The sequence below is a fragment of the Xiphophorus couchianus genome, chromosome 20 (genome assembly GCF_001444195.1).
Source record: "Xiphophorus couchianus chromosome 20, X_couchianus-1.0, whole genome shotgun sequence".
In the NCBI taxonomy this organism is placed as follows: Eukaryota; Metazoa; Chordata; class Actinopteri; order Cyprinodontiformes; family Poeciliidae; genus Xiphophorus; species Xiphophorus couchianus.
In genome coordinates, this window is record NC_040247.1 from 30236538 (window position 1) to 30255786 (window position 19249).

The 19249-nt window shown below is 42.6% G+C and overlaps 1 protein-coding gene and 1 pseudogene across 9 annotated transcripts; one reads left to right on the top strand and one right to left on the bottom strand.

Moving 5' to 3' along the window:
- Positions 1 to 3926: 3926 nt before the first annotated feature.
- LOC114135815 (EF-hand and coiled-coil domain-containing protein 1) lies at positions 3927 to 11205 on the bottom strand. Of its 9 annotated transcripts, none has more exons than XM_028003414.1 (9): positions 10451 to 11205; positions 8409 to 8835; positions 8191 to 8325; positions 7115 to 7173; positions 6896 to 7037; positions 6663 to 6816; positions 6093 to 6245; positions 4438 to 4507; positions 3927 to 4360 (listed from the first exon to the last, which is right to left on the bottom strand). In XM_028003414.1, the coding sequence occupies exons 1-9, from the start codon at positions 11058 to 11060 to the stop codon at positions 4179 to 4181; spliced, it is 1932 nt and encodes a 643-aa protein (XP_027859215.1). In that variant the 5' UTR covers positions 11061 to 11205; the 3' UTR covers positions 3927 to 4178. The 9 variants fall into 9 exon arrangements, with proteins under 9 accessions (XP_027859215.1, XP_027859216.1, XP_027859214.1 ...); XM_028003415.1 differs by having other exon boundaries at positions 7115 to 7170; positions 10451 to 11204; XM_028003413.1 differs by having other exon boundaries at positions 6669 to 6816; positions 8409 to 8847; positions 10451 to 11202.
- A 6144-nt stretch (positions 11206 to 17349) lies between these two features.
- LOC114135474 (transmembrane protein 147-like) lies at positions 17350 to 19046 on the top strand (annotated as a pseudogene).
- The last annotated feature ends 203 nt before the right edge of the window (positions 19047 to 19249 follow it).

Here is a 19249-nt window from a genome sequence, read left to right on the forward strand (position 1 = left end):
GTAACCGTTCAAAACCACAAAGATTCCTCATCGTACCGTTGCCTTGTGCTTAAAGTTCTTCTGCTGTGTAGAGCAAGGAGAAATGCAGAGCTGGAAATCTACAGTCACATAAGTAGCAGGCAGTGAAGATGTGGGAACTAAGCAGCTCGACACATAACTCTTTTTAAAGCAACACTGTTTTAAAACTCCAGCTGTAAAAGTACATTTTAGCTACAATGTTTAAACAAAAGCAAATAGATCATTTCAGTTTAAAATGATCTAACTACAGTGAAACTGTCATATTTATATTTTATTTACCATGAGAATCTTGTACCAGCTTCTGGCTAGTTTAAAGGTTGGTTTTTTCCCTCTGTTTTTGAATTCACAAAATGAGCAACGTTTAATTTTTTTCAGTAGCTTTTTTTTTTAAAACACCAACTTATAAAATCCATTTGCTCCAATGAAATTGCCTGAAATAGCTTTACTGTGCTACGGGAACAAAGAGGAAGAGTCCAGCAACGAGCTAGCTAACAAAGCTCATGTTGCTCTATAGACAATGATAATTCCTTCTGCTGCTATAAAGCTCTTAGCAATATAAAAGATGGGTTATAGACTGTTAAAAGACTGCAAGACATCTTTAAAGTAACTCATGGGACTCATTGTATTCTTAGCAACTGCTAGCTAGAAGCAGCTGGGTGTTTTACTTTTTAGAAAACTTTTACCTCTTTCAATATTGTTTCTACTAAGGTGATGTCACTCTACACAACATGCTAACACGAGGGTACGTTAAAAAATGTAGTAACTCAGAACTCCAAACTGGGGGACTTTTTTTGACAATGCTAAGTCGTTAGCATCAGCAACAACCCATGTTGTCAAAAATAAACCGCTTTTGAGAGAATATAATAAACCTTGACGCATAAAAGATACTGATTATTTATACAAAGAACTTATAACAAGAAACCAGTGATAGTGAAGTAACATTTTATTTATTTAACTCAGTGATACAGTTAAATAAATAAAAGTTGTTTTTTTTGTTGTTGTCCTATTCGATGAACAGTGCCATTTTTTGTTGTCTTTTTTTTTTTTCTCGTGTAAAACGTTAATAGGATCTTCTAACATTCATCTGTATGGTATGGGATAAATCTGAACTCTTGGATGAAGTTTATTTAAGGACAAGAATCTTCACTAGTGTTTTGCTGTTCCACTTTAGCATATATATATATATATTCTTCTTCCCACCCTACACAAACGGCCTGTCATCAGATCAGCTCTTCCTGTCTTTAATGGCCTGTGGTTGTTATCTATTTGGACAGGCTTCCAAGTAGAAATTATGTTGGAGGAGAAAGCATCATGTGATGTTTTACTTTTAATTGTTTGTTGTTGTTTTTCTTAACGGGGCCAGCAAAAAGCACAAGCAGAGCACATAGTGCGAATGTGCAAAAATTGATTTTAATTGTTAAAAATCCTTTGCTTTGTGGTCTTAAAGATATATTTTTTTTAATGTCAGGTGTTTTGAGCTTGTTTTTTTTTATTTTTTATATTCCATTTCTTTGTCCTAATCCTTTTATCTCTCAGAGATGATTGTTTTGTGTTCTTAAATGAAATCGAACATACAACTACTTTAAACAAAGAGCAACCTTTTCTGTGCCATCCGAATGCATCAATGTACTGTAGTTAGCAAATCCACCACCAGATGGCACTGCAAGGCTTAACTTACATAAAGAACTTGTTCTCCGTATTCAAATTGCCCACCCAGAGACATGGCTGCCACTTTGCCTTTGGCTTTTCATCCTTCCATCTATCTCTATTTGTTTGTATCCTTGACACTCTTTATCAAACCAATGCCAGCATTTTTTCTCTTCTTCAACGAAAAGTTGTGTATACTTCTATAAAAAGGCAAGAAATGCTACATCTATTTATTTTTTAGAAGCACACAAAGCAAATTGTACATACTATATTTATTCTATATGTAAGGTTGTTTATTTTGTCATTTTCTTTTGGCTGAGTCCATTTGTCATCAGTGTTGTCAGATTTCCTATCTGCAAATGGCCATTGGCCAGCATTTTGGTTCTCATTGTAATATGACAGCAGTGAGCTTAATGACTATCACAGTGCCTAATAGGAGTCGTCACATGAACAGATTACACACAGAAATGTCCCTCCTGTAATGAGGAACACATCCGTCGATGAAATGAGACGGTCTTAATCTGTCAGAGCCAAGCTCAACTTTTAGAGTAACCAATCAGGAGTTACGTAAGCCACAGAGTAGTGTTTGTTTAATTAGATTGGATAAATAAATGATGTACAGTGTGATTACTGCAATGTGTGAGTGTGAAAATGACTGCGGCCACGGATAGCAGAGGTGTGACCATCGCTTTTTGTTCATGTGGCACAGCAGACATCTGGGAAACACTAGAAGTGAGCTTCCAAGATAGAAAGTAGACATTGTTCCAAAAGCAATCTAATAACACTCACCACCCAGCTTCTGCTTTGTATAACCAAGTGCTTTAAACTATTGAGCCCTAATAGGGAATCCCACTGACAGGCCGCCAGCATCCGCAGCCAGATCAAGCTGTTGAACCGTAATGTCCACATTACCGTAATGTCCACTCTATTCTACCTGTAGGGAATACTGATGTAGACAAATGCAGTCTTGTAATGTCTGACGTCTTTTACATGTTTGTCTTCTAAAAAGCCCCCCTTCTGTGAGGCAGGAGGAAGGCTTTCTCTCTGCAGGACATTGTAATTTGCTGGAAATAAATAAATGACTATATTATTTCATACAGTTGCTTTGTTTGTGTTGTTCTTTTGTCAGATCCGGATCTGACCAAATGACATTTGGTCAGCATCACTGTGCCGACATCATAATTATTCTGGTTGGAGCAGACGGCACGCTCTGTATTTGCTCCATTGTACTTCGTGATGAAAGCCAGGGATTTCTATCAAACTCATGAGATGGGATTATCGATGTCATGTTATGTGTGATTGATTTACGGACCATGTGTTTTGTCGTTTCAGTTCTATATTGTAATTGTGTTTAGACATTTAAAAAAACATTCTTGAAATGTAGTTTCTGATCAAAGATAATGTCGTTCAAAATGGCAATTTGTGCTCCCTTACATTTTTGTTGGGTTAACTTATGAATATAACAATTCAACTGTTTATTGGAACAAGCGCTCAGGTCTGGTTTGTCTCGTCAGCAGGGCGGGGCAGCAGGAGGGAGACACGTGCTGCTTAAAAGCTGTTAGAGCACACCGCTTTGAAGAGTTAACTTTGATTTATTCTTTTGACTCACTTTAGATTTGTTTTAGCTCTAATGATCGGTATCTATGTAAATGTTCTTTGGTACCATTTATTGTTTTTGTTGCTTGGGTTTATGTAATAAAGGCTTGTTTCATGTTTTCTGATTACTTTCCAGGGTCCGTCCTGTAAATCACTCAGGGTTTTAAAAGCCTGCTAGTTGATGTCACTGTGTAACGCTGATGGTCGTATATGTGACCTAAATAAATCCACCTAAAATGTCCTTTTATTGGTTAAATTCCATCCAAACGTCACGTATCCTTAACTTTTGCTAGTAGTGTATCCCAAAAGAATTCAATGTTTCCTGTGTGACTGTAAATAACTATCCATTTATCCTGTTTGGGTTTTTTCCCCCATTTACGCCTCAAGAAATCGGTTGTTGGAGACATTCAGGAGGCCCGTTCATCCTGGTAACAAATCTGGCCATAACAACAGAACTAGTTGTTACAGAGTCCGTCTGCCGGTTGGTTGGAGGCTCGGTCCTCATAACTGAGACTTGCTCTCATCCTGCAGCCCTGCTCACCATGTCATCAGCTCATTTTACTTTTCTACTTTCAGCTAATGTTTTGAAAATGTCACATGTTTCTTAGCTAGTTGACATGTTGACTACGCTTGGTTTCCACAAGAAGCGCATCGACACAATGACATAAGTAGATGTGCTTTATTGACTGAGCAGCCAAGGACTGAGGTAGGTTACAAGGAAGTTCAGAAACCCAAAATGCACACATGTACATAATTAGAACTCTTTATTTCTACACAAGTGCTCAATGTAAATATTGTTTTTATATAATTAGATACTTGTAAAATAGCATTTGGATTAAGTAGGCATATTTAAGGTTAACAGTGTAAAACATGTCAGTATTATACGCAATAAAACAGGAATAACAGAGGTTAGCTTCTTAACCGGAGATGAGCAGAGAGTTAATATTGTTCGTTTGACGCCCTGCAGGTGGATGCAAATGTTTCTCTCCATTCTGCCCTCCTCCCTCGTCCTCCTCCCCTTTTCCTTTGGGAAGGTCGCTGGGGGTCAAGTGGATGCTGAGGCCGTCAGCGCCAGCGGCCTGCAGGGCCTGGGGTTGACCTGCACAGGTCAGCAAAAAGGTTTAGCAAATGAGCAACACCAGAACAGGAAATGAACTGAGTGCAGAGCAGACATACCAGCTTCAGCTTTGCTGCGGATACCAAGACTATCCACCACCATTTTCTCCAGGACCGTGCGTGACACATTCTAAGGGAAAATCCAGAGAGTCTGACTCAGTGATGAGGATCAAAGAACAGACAGAAGAGGCTGACAAATTGTAATCAGTAATCTGAATGGACTGATAAGAGTGATGCACTGAGCTCCCAGTTTTCCCTTCCATGTGTCGAGAAGGGACAAGTGGATAATCTGATTATCCTCTCGTGTGTGTGTGGTGTGTTGAGAGCGATCCCGTCCACTTGGAAGGATGTCGGAACCGCTCCAATCTCAAATCTGGGGCGTTCGTCACATTGGATTGTCCTGGCCTGATATCGTATTGTGTGTCATGTTCCCCAAGGACAAATGACAATGCTGCCTGTTGCATGTGACAAGTAGCCAATCAGAAAGCGAGTTGATGGGAACACAGACACAAACTGAAGGCGACCAAAAACAACTGTCACGGCGCACCAGAAAGTCCAGCGGACATCAGAGACATCTTTGTGTTGTTTTTTCTCTTAAGTACAGTCCACAAACTAATCGCCATTGCTTCTTCTTCGTTCTGTTCACTCTGAACTCACGTTTGGTCTCCAGAGGTTTTCTAAGACTGAATGTTGGTGAGTGAATTTGCTCCTGCCATGTGGCTCGACACCACACACACGACAAAAACCTGTCATACTTAAGATTTTTGTCACCGTTCGCCTCGTCTCTAAGGTTTTGAAAATCGGCCAACAATTTCAAACTCTTGCAGTGTCAGCCTGGCGTTCCAGAGAGCGGCGCAAAGGCGCTGGATGGCATTTGGTGGCGGTCATTTGAGGTGGGGGATTGCACCGTGCAGCGGCCTGGCATGTGGCTGGCGCAACGATGTTCAGGTGACCCTTAACCTTTACGTCTTGCACCTCAGGCACTGTAAGAGCCATATATACATTTTTGGAACTTCACACAAAATGTTATTTCGTGTTGACATTACACAAAATATTATAACATATTTTATAACATATACACATTTATAACATAAATATTATAACATATTTTGTGTTATTTTGAGTTTCATTTGTTGCCATTTGAAAAAGATAAGCATCTGTAATTATATCATGTTTAAGCTTATTACGTGGTGCCTTCTGATTGGTTAGTGACTCATTCGTTTATGAAAGATGAAAGCATTTGCTCATTGTAGAAGTCTGGCACCTTGAGAGTAACACAGTCCTTTGACCGTCACTTTCTATTTGTTTTGATTCTGTTTGTTATTTTTATTTCCTTTTATTAAGTCCAGTAAAGACTTAGAGATAACCATCGGACTCAAGACCTCCTTTTTTTTTTTAGAAGAAATGTGTTGCGTACAAAAGAGCTTTAAAGGACTAGACTAGTGAGAGCTTGCCGCACTTACATGCACAAAGTTTAAACATTAGTCATTCTCTCACCTCTATACGCCGTTCCTTATGTACAAACACACAATACAACCAGCTGACGTCATTTAAAAGAGCCACTACTGTATAAATGAAAGACCGGAAACGACCCACATGGAAAGCAACAGGAAGTGAACTGGCAGGTCAAACACTAGATGGCGCTGTGAAGCTTATGAAGAGCATCTCTGTCCCTCCTTGTGGGATAGTGGGTTTGTTTGTGCGTGTGTGAGCACCGTGTTGCGCAGCTGTAGCAGCAGGGTGAGTGAATCTGTGAGTTTGTCCTCCAGCAGAGACAGACGTGTCCTCTCCGCCTCGTCCTCAGGCCTCTTTGGAGACACACACGCACGCAACCCCCCACACGCACACACACCGCTCTGTGTCCTGTCCTGTTGGTCACAGTTAAAGTTGTAAATGATGTTGAACTTCAAATACTTATTCCCTCCATCCCTATTAATGTCCCGTTTTATAGTCATTGTCATGCTTAATGACGTCGTTATCAGAGCTATTTAGGACAAATAGCTCTGATAACGCTGATTCTAATCAGGTTGTGATCACAACTGCATGACCTTGAAGGTCATGCATGCAAATTCAGAATACCAGTAATAGATCTGGCATACTGTGACTGCCCTTAATACATATAATTATCTTTGAATGTTTTCCTGGTTAAGATGCTACAGCTAACAGAGTGCTGGGTACTTTGCAATGAAGAAGAAAAAAGGGCAGCCAACCATATTTAGGATTATTGTGATCAATACTTTTGCCTAAGTTTGGTTTTTAGCTGACTTTAGGTAATAACCACTCACCTTTACCTTTCCAAAGCCGCCGCATCCGTTTTTCTCCCCTTGGCTTGGCCTCGTCCCGCTGCAGCAGTCTGTGCCGTGTGAAGTAGAGCCGGGGCGCTTTAGGAGCTCCAAGCGACTCGGAGAGAGAGGACGATGGACTGTGTTGTTCTGACATCTGGAAGATCACAGGTGGCATCGAATCCCTCTCTACACAAACATTCAGCTATGAACAACAGAGCAGGACGGTGACAGACCCTTCGCCGCAGCCGGGACTGCGTGAGGCGACGCTCTTCTCCTTTGAGGAGCAACAGTTTCCCGTCTCCTCCAGACTCCCGTCGTCTTCCTCTTCGTCAGAGGCGGCTCTCCCTTCCACCGCCCGCTGCAGACCCTCTGCATCTGGGGGAGAATGAGCTGGAGTAAAACCTTCAGGCGTGCCGTGTCCGCAGCTGTCCGCAGCGCTCCAGCTGTCTCACCACTCGGGTCCTCAGGTTGACTCGACTGGCTCTCAGAGAGGCAGGTGCAGCCGATTCTGCCGGAGACAGAAACAACGACAACGACCATTTAGTGGCCAAGGGCAGAAATGTTTTGACATAACGCATCGATCTTTCAGAGAGTCTTGCTCACTTCCGATCACTTCACTTGGAGAAATGTTCCCTGATTTCAAAACTTTTGGCTGAAGTCTCCAGTGTGGCAGCAGAGCCAGAGAGATTTTATCTTCCAGATCAACAACAAAACACCTGAAATATTTGATTACACATGATAATGTGCAAAATCAGGTCCATGAGGACCAGGAGGAAGTTGTGAGACTGTCGGGCCACAGCAGACGAATCATTCATAATTTGAGTGAAGTTGGTTCGTTTCACTGTTTACATGAAGTCACTCAAAACACAATCAGTGTCACTGCGGAGAAAAAGTTACTTCCATTCATCTGCTTGGTGTGTAAAGGCACGGTGTGGATTCTCTGCTCAGCTTGTTGAGCCAAATGAAAATGAAATAAAATTGAATATACTGTGTGCCATTAATATCATTTTGAAAACCGACGGGTAAAAAAAACATTATAAACTGATTGAGAGAAAATGACGGACAACGATCAAGTCTAGCAGGGTTTCTGTCAGTATATTATAAGCCTGGCAGCCCACCAGGCTTTACTACCTCCCTCTCACCCCCATCCACATCAGGCTAAGAATCATATTTACTTTAAATATGTTTTTTTTTTTTTTTACACCAGTAACAGTGACATTAAAAACAGATTTAGCTATATTTGAAGCAGTGAACTGGGCGTGAGGCAGTGTGCACCGTTGGCCTTTGATGCCTGCTAGTGCACCTCTGAATTTTGTATCTTTTACCGTAAAAACTGTGTTTTTATGTTGGGCTGCCCTGTTGCCGCCACCACTGGCCTACTGCAGCCTCTGAGGCAACCTGACTGCTTTCAAGGAGTGAGGACTTGTAGAAGTCAGAGAAGGATAGAGGCAAATGAAGTGTAACTGGATCTTGAAACACGCCCAGACACAGAACTCTCCTGCTCACCCGACCGAACCCGGCGCCGTACCTGTACCGCAGCAGCTCCGTCTCCAGCTGGGTGATCTTGGACTGGAGCTGCGGCACCAACCGGGCCTGTTCCTGGATCAGCCGGACCTTCTGCAGCCCCACGTTGAGAGCCTCTCTAGCTTCCTCCGCCCGCCTCCTGTCAGCATCACAGATCATCACAAATTTCCAATAAATTCACTTTTTTTTTTTCTTTCTTACATTTCTGAATATTTAGAGCACCTGATCTGGCTGTTCTCCCTCCTCAGGGACGACTCCGACCCCTGCAGCTTGCGAACTTCCTGGTACGCCCACTGCAGCTCTTCCTCCAGACGCTCATTGAATTTGATGGCCTCCTCTAACTGCCCGTCACGTGACGACCGAATCAGTTTCAGTTCCCTCAGCAGGGGGTCTCTGATGTCCCACCTCCTCTGTCCCTTCCTCGTCCCGTCAGACTGGCTTTTAGGCCTGTCGGTTTGTCCCGGTTTCACCTGCTTGAGCTCGCCGCAGGGTGTGGGAACAGAAAGGGTGGCCCCTTGGCTGCAGGGGCCGGCGGGGGTCCGGCTCCTCTCCCGTCTGAGAGCGACCTCCAGGGCCAGACAGCGAGCGTCGCTCCCCTGCAGAGCAGAGCGCAGGTCCTCAACCAGTTCCCTGAGAGCGCCGACCTCGTCTGGAGAAGACGCTGCGTTAAGAGTTCAAGTTCACTATAAGTCAGCGTGAAGAAATTTCACTTAAGAAAATTTTTTTTAAAATGGAGATACCACCATGACTTGTCCAATAAAAGCAATTCATACATTTTAAAAAATAAGGAAAACTGAACACTTCATTAATGACTGAAATTCTCCCCTGGTGCTTTTCGCTGATCATTTACAAAATATCTGCAACTGACATAAAACTAAACTGTAACGTCACAGGGAAGTTGAATTATTCAGCAATTCAAAAAAAACTCAATTAAAGTTTCATTACACATAAAATGATATCTGCAAGTCAAACTTCTAAACGATGAACAGACTGAACTTATATATATCACTTTGTCAATCACTTGAGGTCACATTCACAACTTGGGGTTTAGTGCCTTGCTCAGGGGACATCAAGATCTAACCAGAGAAAGACAGAGAAAACTACAAATACAGCAGTTTGTTGGGGGATCCTGCTGTATTCCAATCAATCATAGCAAAAAGTGACATTTTTGAAGGTTTGTTTGCGGCTCTCCCCTAAAAGTTTGGGAATTTTGCACAGAATCCACTTAGCCTTGTAAGGGTTCACAACAAAAGTGAGGCAGTGGCGAAAGCAAACGTTAACGGGCCAACTGACGATGAATTTGCACTTATCCATGATAGATGCAAAAAATCGAGCTATCTAGCAAGCAAAGGTATATTAGTAGCTAGTAACATGTTCTGTCACCTTGAGGCAGAACATAATGTCTGCATGCAAATCTAACTTCTGCTTGAAAGGGAAGTCTTGCGAGAATAAAAGAATCTACATAAATGAGAATATACGACACCAACGTTTTCCCCAGTGTATTAAAAGCCTGGCGGGCCACCAGGCTTTACTTGTGCTTATTTGTTTAAGTCTTTTTAAAATGTTTGCATTTTTTAAGGCTTTATAGTTGGTGTTCAGGTATTAATCTTCCAATCTTTCAATAACTTGATAACACATAATTATCAAGTGATATTTTCAAATTTCCTGTCAACTTCAAACATTTGTTTACTCAAAAACTCGTCGGCCGTCATGACCAATATGTTATACGGCACACTTCTATTCACATTAAAGAATATAGAAGTGTTAGAACGGCCCAGTCAAAGTCCACACCTAAATTCAACTGGAGGATTTGAGCATTGAAGATCCAAGAAGTTCTCCATCCAAGCAACCTGAGCTGGATCTGAGTTGTAAATAATAACAATTCTGGGCAAACAGACTCACTGCAGAACAGAGACATTCAATAAATAGTCTCCCAGGAGCAAGAGTAGTTCTATATGAATCCTGCCACACTTTTCCGATTTAGTATTTATTTATTTAATGTATTTTTTGTTGTTGTTGTTGTTTTTAGATTATTTGAAACAAATGTGTAAAATCATGTGCTGGCCACATAAAATTCAAATAAAGGTCATAACATTTAATATGTTTTTTATTATCATTATTATTATTATTATTATTATTATTATTATTATTATTATTATTATTATTACTATTACTATTTTTAAGTACAAAAGTTATTATTTTGACGGGAGCCCTGGAAGGATCATCTGTATAAAAATCCAGCAGGTCTCCTGCAGTGAGCGTACCTTGCTCACGGAGTTCCTCCTCGGCTCCGCTTCTCACGGTTCTGCTCCTGGTTCCGGTCTGATCTCGACCCAGGTCAAAACTGACACACTTCCTCCGCCGGACCCGGGGCCACCGGAGCCGGATCTGCCTCTCCACCAGCTCCGTGTCCTGGGAAACCGGCAGACGCCAGGCGCGACCCCCGCTGACTCCGGGCGCAGTGCGCACTCGGAAACACCCGCAGAGCCGCGAGTGAAAGTCTCTAAACGAAAGCCGCTCGGGTAAACCTGAACAAACATCCGCGAACTCCGCGCGCTGCTCCAGCTGCTCCGCTCCGCCACCGCCGCGTCCATCCTCCGCTTCCGGCGTCCTCTGAGCTCCGGGAAGTCCCAGCACGACGCAGAGAGCGGCGAAGTCCTCCCCGGACACCGTGTCGTCCCGGCTGGGATGGGCCAAGTGGTGGAAGACCTCCTGCAGGTACTGGTCGATTCCGGTGGCGAGGACGACGATCTCGTTCTCGGCTGCCGGATCGGGGCAGTGGTGATGGGCCAGGGCGCTGCGGAGCCACTCGCTTTTACGCGCCGCCCGCGGAGAGGGCTGGACGCGTGGAGGCGCCAGCGCGGTGCGCCGCATGGCCGCACTCACTCACCGCACGGTCAATCTTAAAAGTGATTTGATCCGGCAGCCCCGCAGACCGGGGCTCTCAAACGCATCTCGGCGCGGGCTGGGAAGCTGCCGCGCTTCCGGGGGCCTCAGCGCAACTTCGATTTCCTCCTGAGGCTCTTCAAGTTCTGATTTGATCCCTGCGGGTGGAAAAAAAAAAAAAAGCAGCTCCGACTCCACCCTTTGTGTGCACAGTCCAACCGCAGGACCAATAAAGCGTCCAGAGCTGCTGGTTTGATCCCTGTTACCAAAGCGGGTCGAATATCATCTAATCCAGAGAGAGAGGAAGAAAAAAAAACATCTAACAGTCCTGAGGGAGAACAAGACAATAGAGCCAATGGAGCAGTGAATCAATCCTCAGGTTTCCATGGTGACTGGTTCTTACAGTAAGATCTGTAGAGGTTGAAGGCATTTGGTGGCACCTGTCCTCTGGATCAAACAGTCAGCCGAGGCTTTGCACCTTTCAGACACATCCTGCATGCTGGGCTGACAGGGTCCGATTTTTTATTTTATTTTTTTTTAATCAAGTTTATTTTTATGGTACATTTCAGCAACAAGGCCCAATGACAGACTGGCGACCTGTCCGGGTGACCCCGCCTCTCCCCCAGTTGTCAGCTGGAGACACACAGCGTCCTGACCCCAGTGGGACAAGGCTGGACGAAAATGGATGGATTTCAGCAACAAGGCAACTCAAAGTGTTTTACGTCACAAAAACACAAAATCATTTCTATAACTGTGAAAACCAGTGACAGACATTAAAATCATCAGTAAAGCGTTGCATTACACCAACACATTGTTTGACTGAATGAAAGTATGAATGAATGAAAATGTACAAGGTCCATGTCAGGTGAGTCAAAACTATGAAGTTATATGATTTTTATTTTCAATGGGGGTTGAAAATTAAAAATGAAAATAAATGATTTTTATTTGTCTTTATGCAAAGACTGTCATTGCATAAAGACAGTCTGATATTACATCAGTTGCATCTTTCATTTTTATGACCTTCCCTTTAATTTTAATTTTTTTTTTTTTTATTTATTTCAGGAAATTTTTTTTAATTCCCTTGGCTTTTGTTTGTCAGTCAGTGGAGAGGTCAGAAGGTCATGAGAGAGGAGAAGACATGCGGCGAAGGACTTGAACCTGCGATGGCCACATTGAGGACTGACACGCCATCGCTTGCCACGCCCTAAATTATTTCTTCAGAGGTTTACATATATATATTTTCCATTTTTGGATTTGATAGAACCCAAATCAAACTGTACAGCCTGTGTCAAATGTTGTGTCACATCAGCCGGAGTTTCTCCTGACAGGATTTAGTCACGTTTAACACGACTTACCATGACTAATGTGTAAGTTATGTCATGTTCCAGAGTCGCACCACTCAGCATGGCTCTGGTTTGTTGGGCTGTTGCATGACTGGATGACTGCTCTCTCTGGTTTATGCTGTGCAGCTGGAAGGATTTTTTTCTCTTGCCTTCTTTTTGCCTTCCAAAAGCCCTAATAATACCAGAACTCTGACCCTTTGATAGTTACAGTTAGTTGACGGGACTTTTAGCACGTTACCAACAAAAGGGAACGTTTCTCAGGAGCATTAACTGAGCTTGTGGGGCTACAATTGCCGCAGTCATACGGACACAGAAGTCTTATCATCACTTTTATCGTTATCACAATAGTACCGCAAAATACAGTGATAAAACTTTAAGTCCATATCCCCCACCTCTAATTTCCAGTATCACTACAGTTCATTTAAAGTTATGGGCTTTTCTCTCTCTTAGTGTTTCTGGTAAGTCATCAAAAAACTATATATTGTATTGGAAAGTTGATATACTGCGACAGACTGGCGACCTGTCCAGGGTGTACCCCGCCTCTCGCCCGGAACGTAGCTGGAGATGGGCACCAGCAACCCTCCCGACCCCATTAGGGACAAGGGTGAACAGAAAATGGATGGATGGATGGAAGTTGATATAATATTTGGATTCCAGAACCCGTGTAGAACACAGCAGACTTGAGACGAGTTGCTTTAGATCTTGTTCTTCTTTTTGAACCTCCTGATTGAGTCTTTTTTTTGTTTGTTTTGTTTTGGGAGGCTGCTCACTTCAGGAAAGCTTCACAACTGTTCCAGGTTTCTACTTCTGTTGAATAAAGTCCCAAAGGCTCAGAAATAATTTTGTTACCCCTTCCAGACTGACATATGTTTGATGTTTTATTCCTGTTACTGATTTCTCTTAGATTGTGGCGCAACGTGTTGCTTTTTTTCAGCCTGTTTGGCCTACTTCATGTTGCCTGGTAGGTTCTGTTTCAGTGATTTCCAAATTCTATGGGCCAGCCAGTCAGCAGGCCTGGCTGTGGCTGGAGAAATTGAACTCAACTTTCCAGAAAACGTTGTTAAAGAGATCATTGATTACTTCTTCACATTGGGCCACTTTGGTTTCGAGGACATTTCCATTTTAAAACTGGTTGAAAACGGCCTGTGGTATATTTATCCAGACTGTCTCCGTGTGAAACATTGTGAAAAATAAAATGAGAGTGAAAGGACAATGTCTGATGAAAAATAGTACATAGGTAAATGTACAGTACATATGAATGATGGTGAGATCTACTACATTGTCCATTCCTGTTAAGAGTTGAAGTAATCTAAGTAGACTGGTATATATTTCAGTTGCTGCTGTTGTACAGGTGAGTCACCTGAACCTGAGCTCACAATGAAAGACTACAGTCTCTGTTTTGCCTTTGTCTCGATTCTGAATGCTAACCGCAGAGCTTCCTAGTGACTCACCTGGGTTTTCTTTAGATTTTTTTTTTCTGCCTTTGATAAGCTGAGTGTGCTTTTTGAGTCAGCTCTGCTAAAAGGCCACAAATCTTGCGTTTCTGAAAAACACAGATATTCTTTGTAGAGATGCACTTAAATCATCATGAGTAAAACTGTCACTGGTCACCTGAGAGCTCAGGTTTGAACTGCACAAGAAGGCAGACAGAGTGGTTCCACTCTTCAGCGTTTCCATGAATGTTTTTATTAGCGTCGCATTGCAACTGGATGGTGGAATCTGCAAAACGCAAAATAATTCTGTTGGATAAATTGTATTTTTAGTAATTATCAAATATTCGTTGTATCATGTAGCTTTGTAGTAACATTTAGATAATGTTTAATTATATGCTTTTTCTCTTTTTCCTCTATTCTAAGTAATGTCTCTGTGTGTTGAATAATTATGATTCCTTCCTGTGACCTCTTTGAGAAAGAGAGCAGTGAAGCCTTCATGGAGATAGCGGAGACAACTCTGTCTGCTCTCCTGTGGTACTCGACGCCGTGTCTGGTACTCGACTGGAGCAGAAAGATTTAGAGTGTAGATAACATGTGTCTAATAGTAAATGTCATTAGCGCTGCAACAATGTGATAAATTGTTTTCCCCTCCCTTTGAGAGTTAAAGCGCTCAGTGTAAGAGGGTCCCCTAAAAAAGCAATAAAATAGAGGGAGCGGGAGATGTGTTTTCAGAGCGGTTGGAGATTTGTAACTGAAAGCATCTCTCTGTCTGCTCTCCTCGCGAGTACAAAAAGAATTTAACTCTCTTGTCTTTCCTGTGTTTTGTTTAATAGGTATTTAGACCTAACAAATTCCTTTATTTCGCAAAAAAGATTCCACTCTTGGCTTTTCCAAAAAAAATAGTTAACACACTAAAGGAGACAAATTTAAAGAATAAGTTCTGACTAACATTTATCTCCCGTGGCCAACCGGCCTTTTCCTCTGTTTGCATCTTTCCGGACAGTTCCACGATGTGTGAAAACATTGCCAACACTAGTTAACGCCACAGAACAAAACTCTCAATTTTTCTCCATTTTCTCTATGCTACTTTCCCCTTCCTGTTTATTACAGCCAATTGTAACGCCGGCATCTGATGAAATTACGTTTCTGCGTGGCCTGGTTGATTGGTACCCAGTCGCTAACATTTGGCCGTAACGTAATGCACCAGTTCAACGCTAAGAAGCTAACCAGAAATTGTGTGCATTGTAAACAACCATGCCCTGCCGCTAAGAGAGAAGTGTTTAGTGCTTGACTATGTAAACTGAAGGAAGATAGAATGACATAAGCTTGAACTGCTAGCAACCGTTAGCTAATCTGCCATATTAAAAGTAGTTAGCAAGACCCACTGGTTTTAGGACTTGCTATTTTAAAATGGCAGTTTCTAGATATGAGTTGCTGACTTTGAAACAAACAGAGTCTGACAACTGAAACGTTGCCACAGAAGCGTACACTGCTGGTCAGAAGTTTACATACACCAAGACACTTCCTTTTTCAAGGTGGAAGGATGATACATCAAAAAATTTGAGAGAATAAAAAAAACATGAATTGGGCACAAAAGTTTGATTTGAATGAAGACTTTCTGTGGTTGGGTCAGAATTATACATACTGTTAAAAAATACATAAAAGCACCCTGTATTATTAGGGAAAATGTCCCTCAGCAACCTCATTCTTTCTATAGCAACAAGGACCTGGTAGGATTCTGTATGCCCAGTCCAACAAAATCATGAAGCACAGCAACATGTTGTCACAAGGAGTTAGCTCCTCTGTTCTGACTGGTTCTTGTTGGGTTTTTTTCCATGGAATTCTCTTGGTCTTATGTGGAAGACGGGCCCAAAAAGCACACAGGCTTAGCATGATGACATAATAAATGTTTTGCCCCAAGTGTTCTCCTGCCTCCCTGAATGAAGGGTAATCAGCTGTGCGTTTCTGAATGACTGCTCCGGCTGTCGTCCTGCAGCTGCTGCCTGCTGGGGGTGAAAGGACTTCATCTGAAAACCAAAGCATTTTGGGGGGGAGCGCTCCGCAGCAATATCCGTGAGCTAGCTAGTGTGTGTGCTCACGCAGGCGTGCACGAGTGTCCTGCTGTTCACCTTTCACAGTGGGAGTGGCACACTCTCGGTATTGACAGGAGGCTGGGTTAATGCTTTGTATTGTGTTGCCATATGCTCATCTGGGGGGTTGACAAAAAAGAAAGAAAAAAAAGGCAAATAAAGCCACAAACCACTGGAGCGCTTCTTTGAAGTGGGGATGCTGACAGAGATGTTGAGTCCAGCAGATCCAGGAGTGACCCTGTAACAGTCACAGTCACTGTGCCACACCTGTGGATGTTATGGTCCAGGAAAACTCAGGGCTGCAGCAGAACATATTTGACTTCTTCCACAAGGAGGGTTAGCCACCAGATGAAACCAGACACTAAACGGCTAACTCTGCATTCATGGGAAATTGGGTGGAAGGAAAAGGTGTCCACAAGCAATGGGGATAAGAGCTATGATGCAGTTTCAGCGCTAAAATTAAAAGTTTTGCACAACTAGCGTGGCTACATCCTCCTCACAGGAGGCTATGTGCATTCTGAAGGCTGATTAATGATAGGCTGGCGCCCTAACTAAACAACCGGAGCAGGCAAATGAGAAGGAGAATACTAGCACCAGCTACAGCTAGCCTCTCCTTCTAGCTAGCTTTTACAAGCTAGAAGGAGACGCTAATGACTAGCATGCCTCTCTAAAGAGCAAACAGTAGTTATTGAAGACCTAAGCACAATATCTCATGAGGCTAGTTTTATTAAACAATATTAACACTCACAGACAGGGGCGATTCTAGGATCTGACCTTTAGGGGTCCTGAGCCCCCAGCAGGGCAAAGACCCACGAGAAGATATTCATTTGTGCAGTTTTCTGAATCTAACTGTTTATTTACATACATTCACAAACAAAATTAAGAGACATGTTGTCAATAATTCAAAGAATAATTGTGGTATTCTCATTTAGTGACGTAATTATTTTAGCTGTGTTACCACTCCCTCGCCACTAGAGGCGGTAGCAGGCCCGAAAAGATGCGACTATGGAGCGGATTTAGAAGTACAATGAAAGCTACAGAATTTGGTAAAAACTGTGAGCTGCGCTGAAGTAAATAAAAGACACAAGTTCAAATACATGCTGAGAGTGAAACTCCTTCCTAAACATGAAGATATATCACAGATTTCAAAAGAAAATAAAAACGGGAGACCGTGGATAATAAAGAAATAGCGCCCCCTTCACTTCCGGAGTGCAATGGTCCCATTTCCAAATAAGATATGAGACTGACAGTGGTCTGTCCCTGCCCCTTCCTGTTTGCTGCAGCGAGGTCCTTCTCCCACAGCCTTTGTTGGAAATGTTTGGTTTTGAAATCTAGAAGGCCGGACAGTGTGTGTGTGTGTGTGGGTGTGTGTGTGTGTGTGTGGGGGGGGGGGGGGGGGGGGGGGGGGGGGTCTGATGAGAGTGCATTTGCAAAAACCTGAAAAAAAAGTGTGACAACTTTACCGAACTGCATGTGCTCTGGAGACGCAGGAGGAACCCAACTATTTTATCATTTGCGAATATAATAAGGTAACAGTGAGTCTTTACTGTACCCTTAGAGTTTGAACTCTAAAGGTGGCCTATGATAACCTGTGATGGGTGTTTGTTATTTTCTTATGTTTATTTTTGTCTCTGTACAGGAAGCTGATGTTCACTGACACAATGACACGTTTTCACTGTGGAAACTGCTTTGCCCTGGCCTATTTCCTTTACTTCATCACATACAAATGCAGCGGCCTGTGAGTATTTGATTTATTATTCTCTATGCTTTCAACTGCTTGACTAAAGTTACAAAAATAAGAATTATATTACTTTGTGTACTCATAGTAGACTCCTGCCCCCCTCGGCAGCAGCAGTAACATGTTCTGAGACTCTTACCGTCTCTTATAAGCTTCTTAGTAACATCAGGTTAGTAAAATACATATAGTATCATAAATATTGATAACAGATATCGGCATCAGCCCAAGTTTCCAAATCGGTGCATCCCTACATCTTTTATTAGTAATTAGTGTTTTTATTGCAGCTGGCGTTTCTCAAACATCAGTTTCTCTGTATTCATCAGAAAAAGTAGATCCTGTGATTTCCAAAAGTGCAGTTTTGGCATGTTTCATGACAAACATCCTTCGACAGGTTAAAAATAAAAACCAAACAGCCACTTGGCTGTCCTGTTCAGCCTTCCTGTTATGAGCTGAAAGTCACTTGCTGCATGAAGACCTGCAGACGTCTAGAGGTGCCACAGAAAATCCATCTTACATTTAAAACAGCTTCTCTCTGTTCTTACTCTATAATTTCTGTTACCTCACAAATCCTGAAAATAGTTTATTCTCGCAGTAACAGCAAGAGGTGGTGGCCATTTTGAATGTTGTGTTCACTGACTCAGATAACAGGGTCTGATTTTGGAGTTCCCGGCCGGTTTCTCAGTGCTTCTTTACTTTTCATCATTACTCTTCTACCGTCATTATCCTTCTGTCTTTTTAGATGTTGTTTCTCGCTACATTTTTCCCAACCTGGGAAGGAGGAGCCGGTGTTTCTGACTTTGCAAGGGTGAGTAGCAAAACCTTTTATTGCAGAACTAAAATCAGAAGAGAAACTCAAAGTGATTTACATCCCGCTTGGTAATTTTGCTTTGTCTTTTAATCCCAAAATTGTTAAGTGGTGCAGATCAGGGAGCAAAAGGCTGATCTGAAAGAGGTTTTGTCTAGGTGTAGAACCGCGTTTATTTGTTTCTCAGGAGTTCATGAAGGCCACAGTGGACCTGGCTGACCTGCTGGGTCTCCATCTGGTGATGCTGGGAAGGGAGAGTATAAGATCATGGTTGCTGCCATGGGCTGGGCGACGGCGGAGCACGTGATGTTGAGGTTAGCAGTGACTTTTCCTGCGAAGAAAACTTTTCAGTGAAACTTCCCCAGCTGTGTAAAAACTGCATGTTTGTTGTTTGTTCAGGTTCCTTCCCCTGTGGGTCGGCGCCAGAGGAATCGAGTTTGATTGGAAGTACATCCAGATGAGCTTTGACTCAAACATTAGTTTGGTGAGTAGCTTTACTACTTACACGCTGTGCCTTATTTCTTTTTATTTAAACTGTTTAACTCTTGATTGGCTTTTCATATGACGGATTCTTTGTTTTTTTAATGATGGAGCGATTTGTTTCCACACATTTTTAATGGGTTTGTTTGTTTAGACATTATATACCTGAATAATAGTGTGTGTTTGTGTGCGTCGCCATGGCAGCTGTTGTTCACCCGATATGACCTCCCTAAGACCTTCAGGCTGCCTGTTGCTGTGCTGCTGGCTCTGTGTGTACAAGGCCTTTTT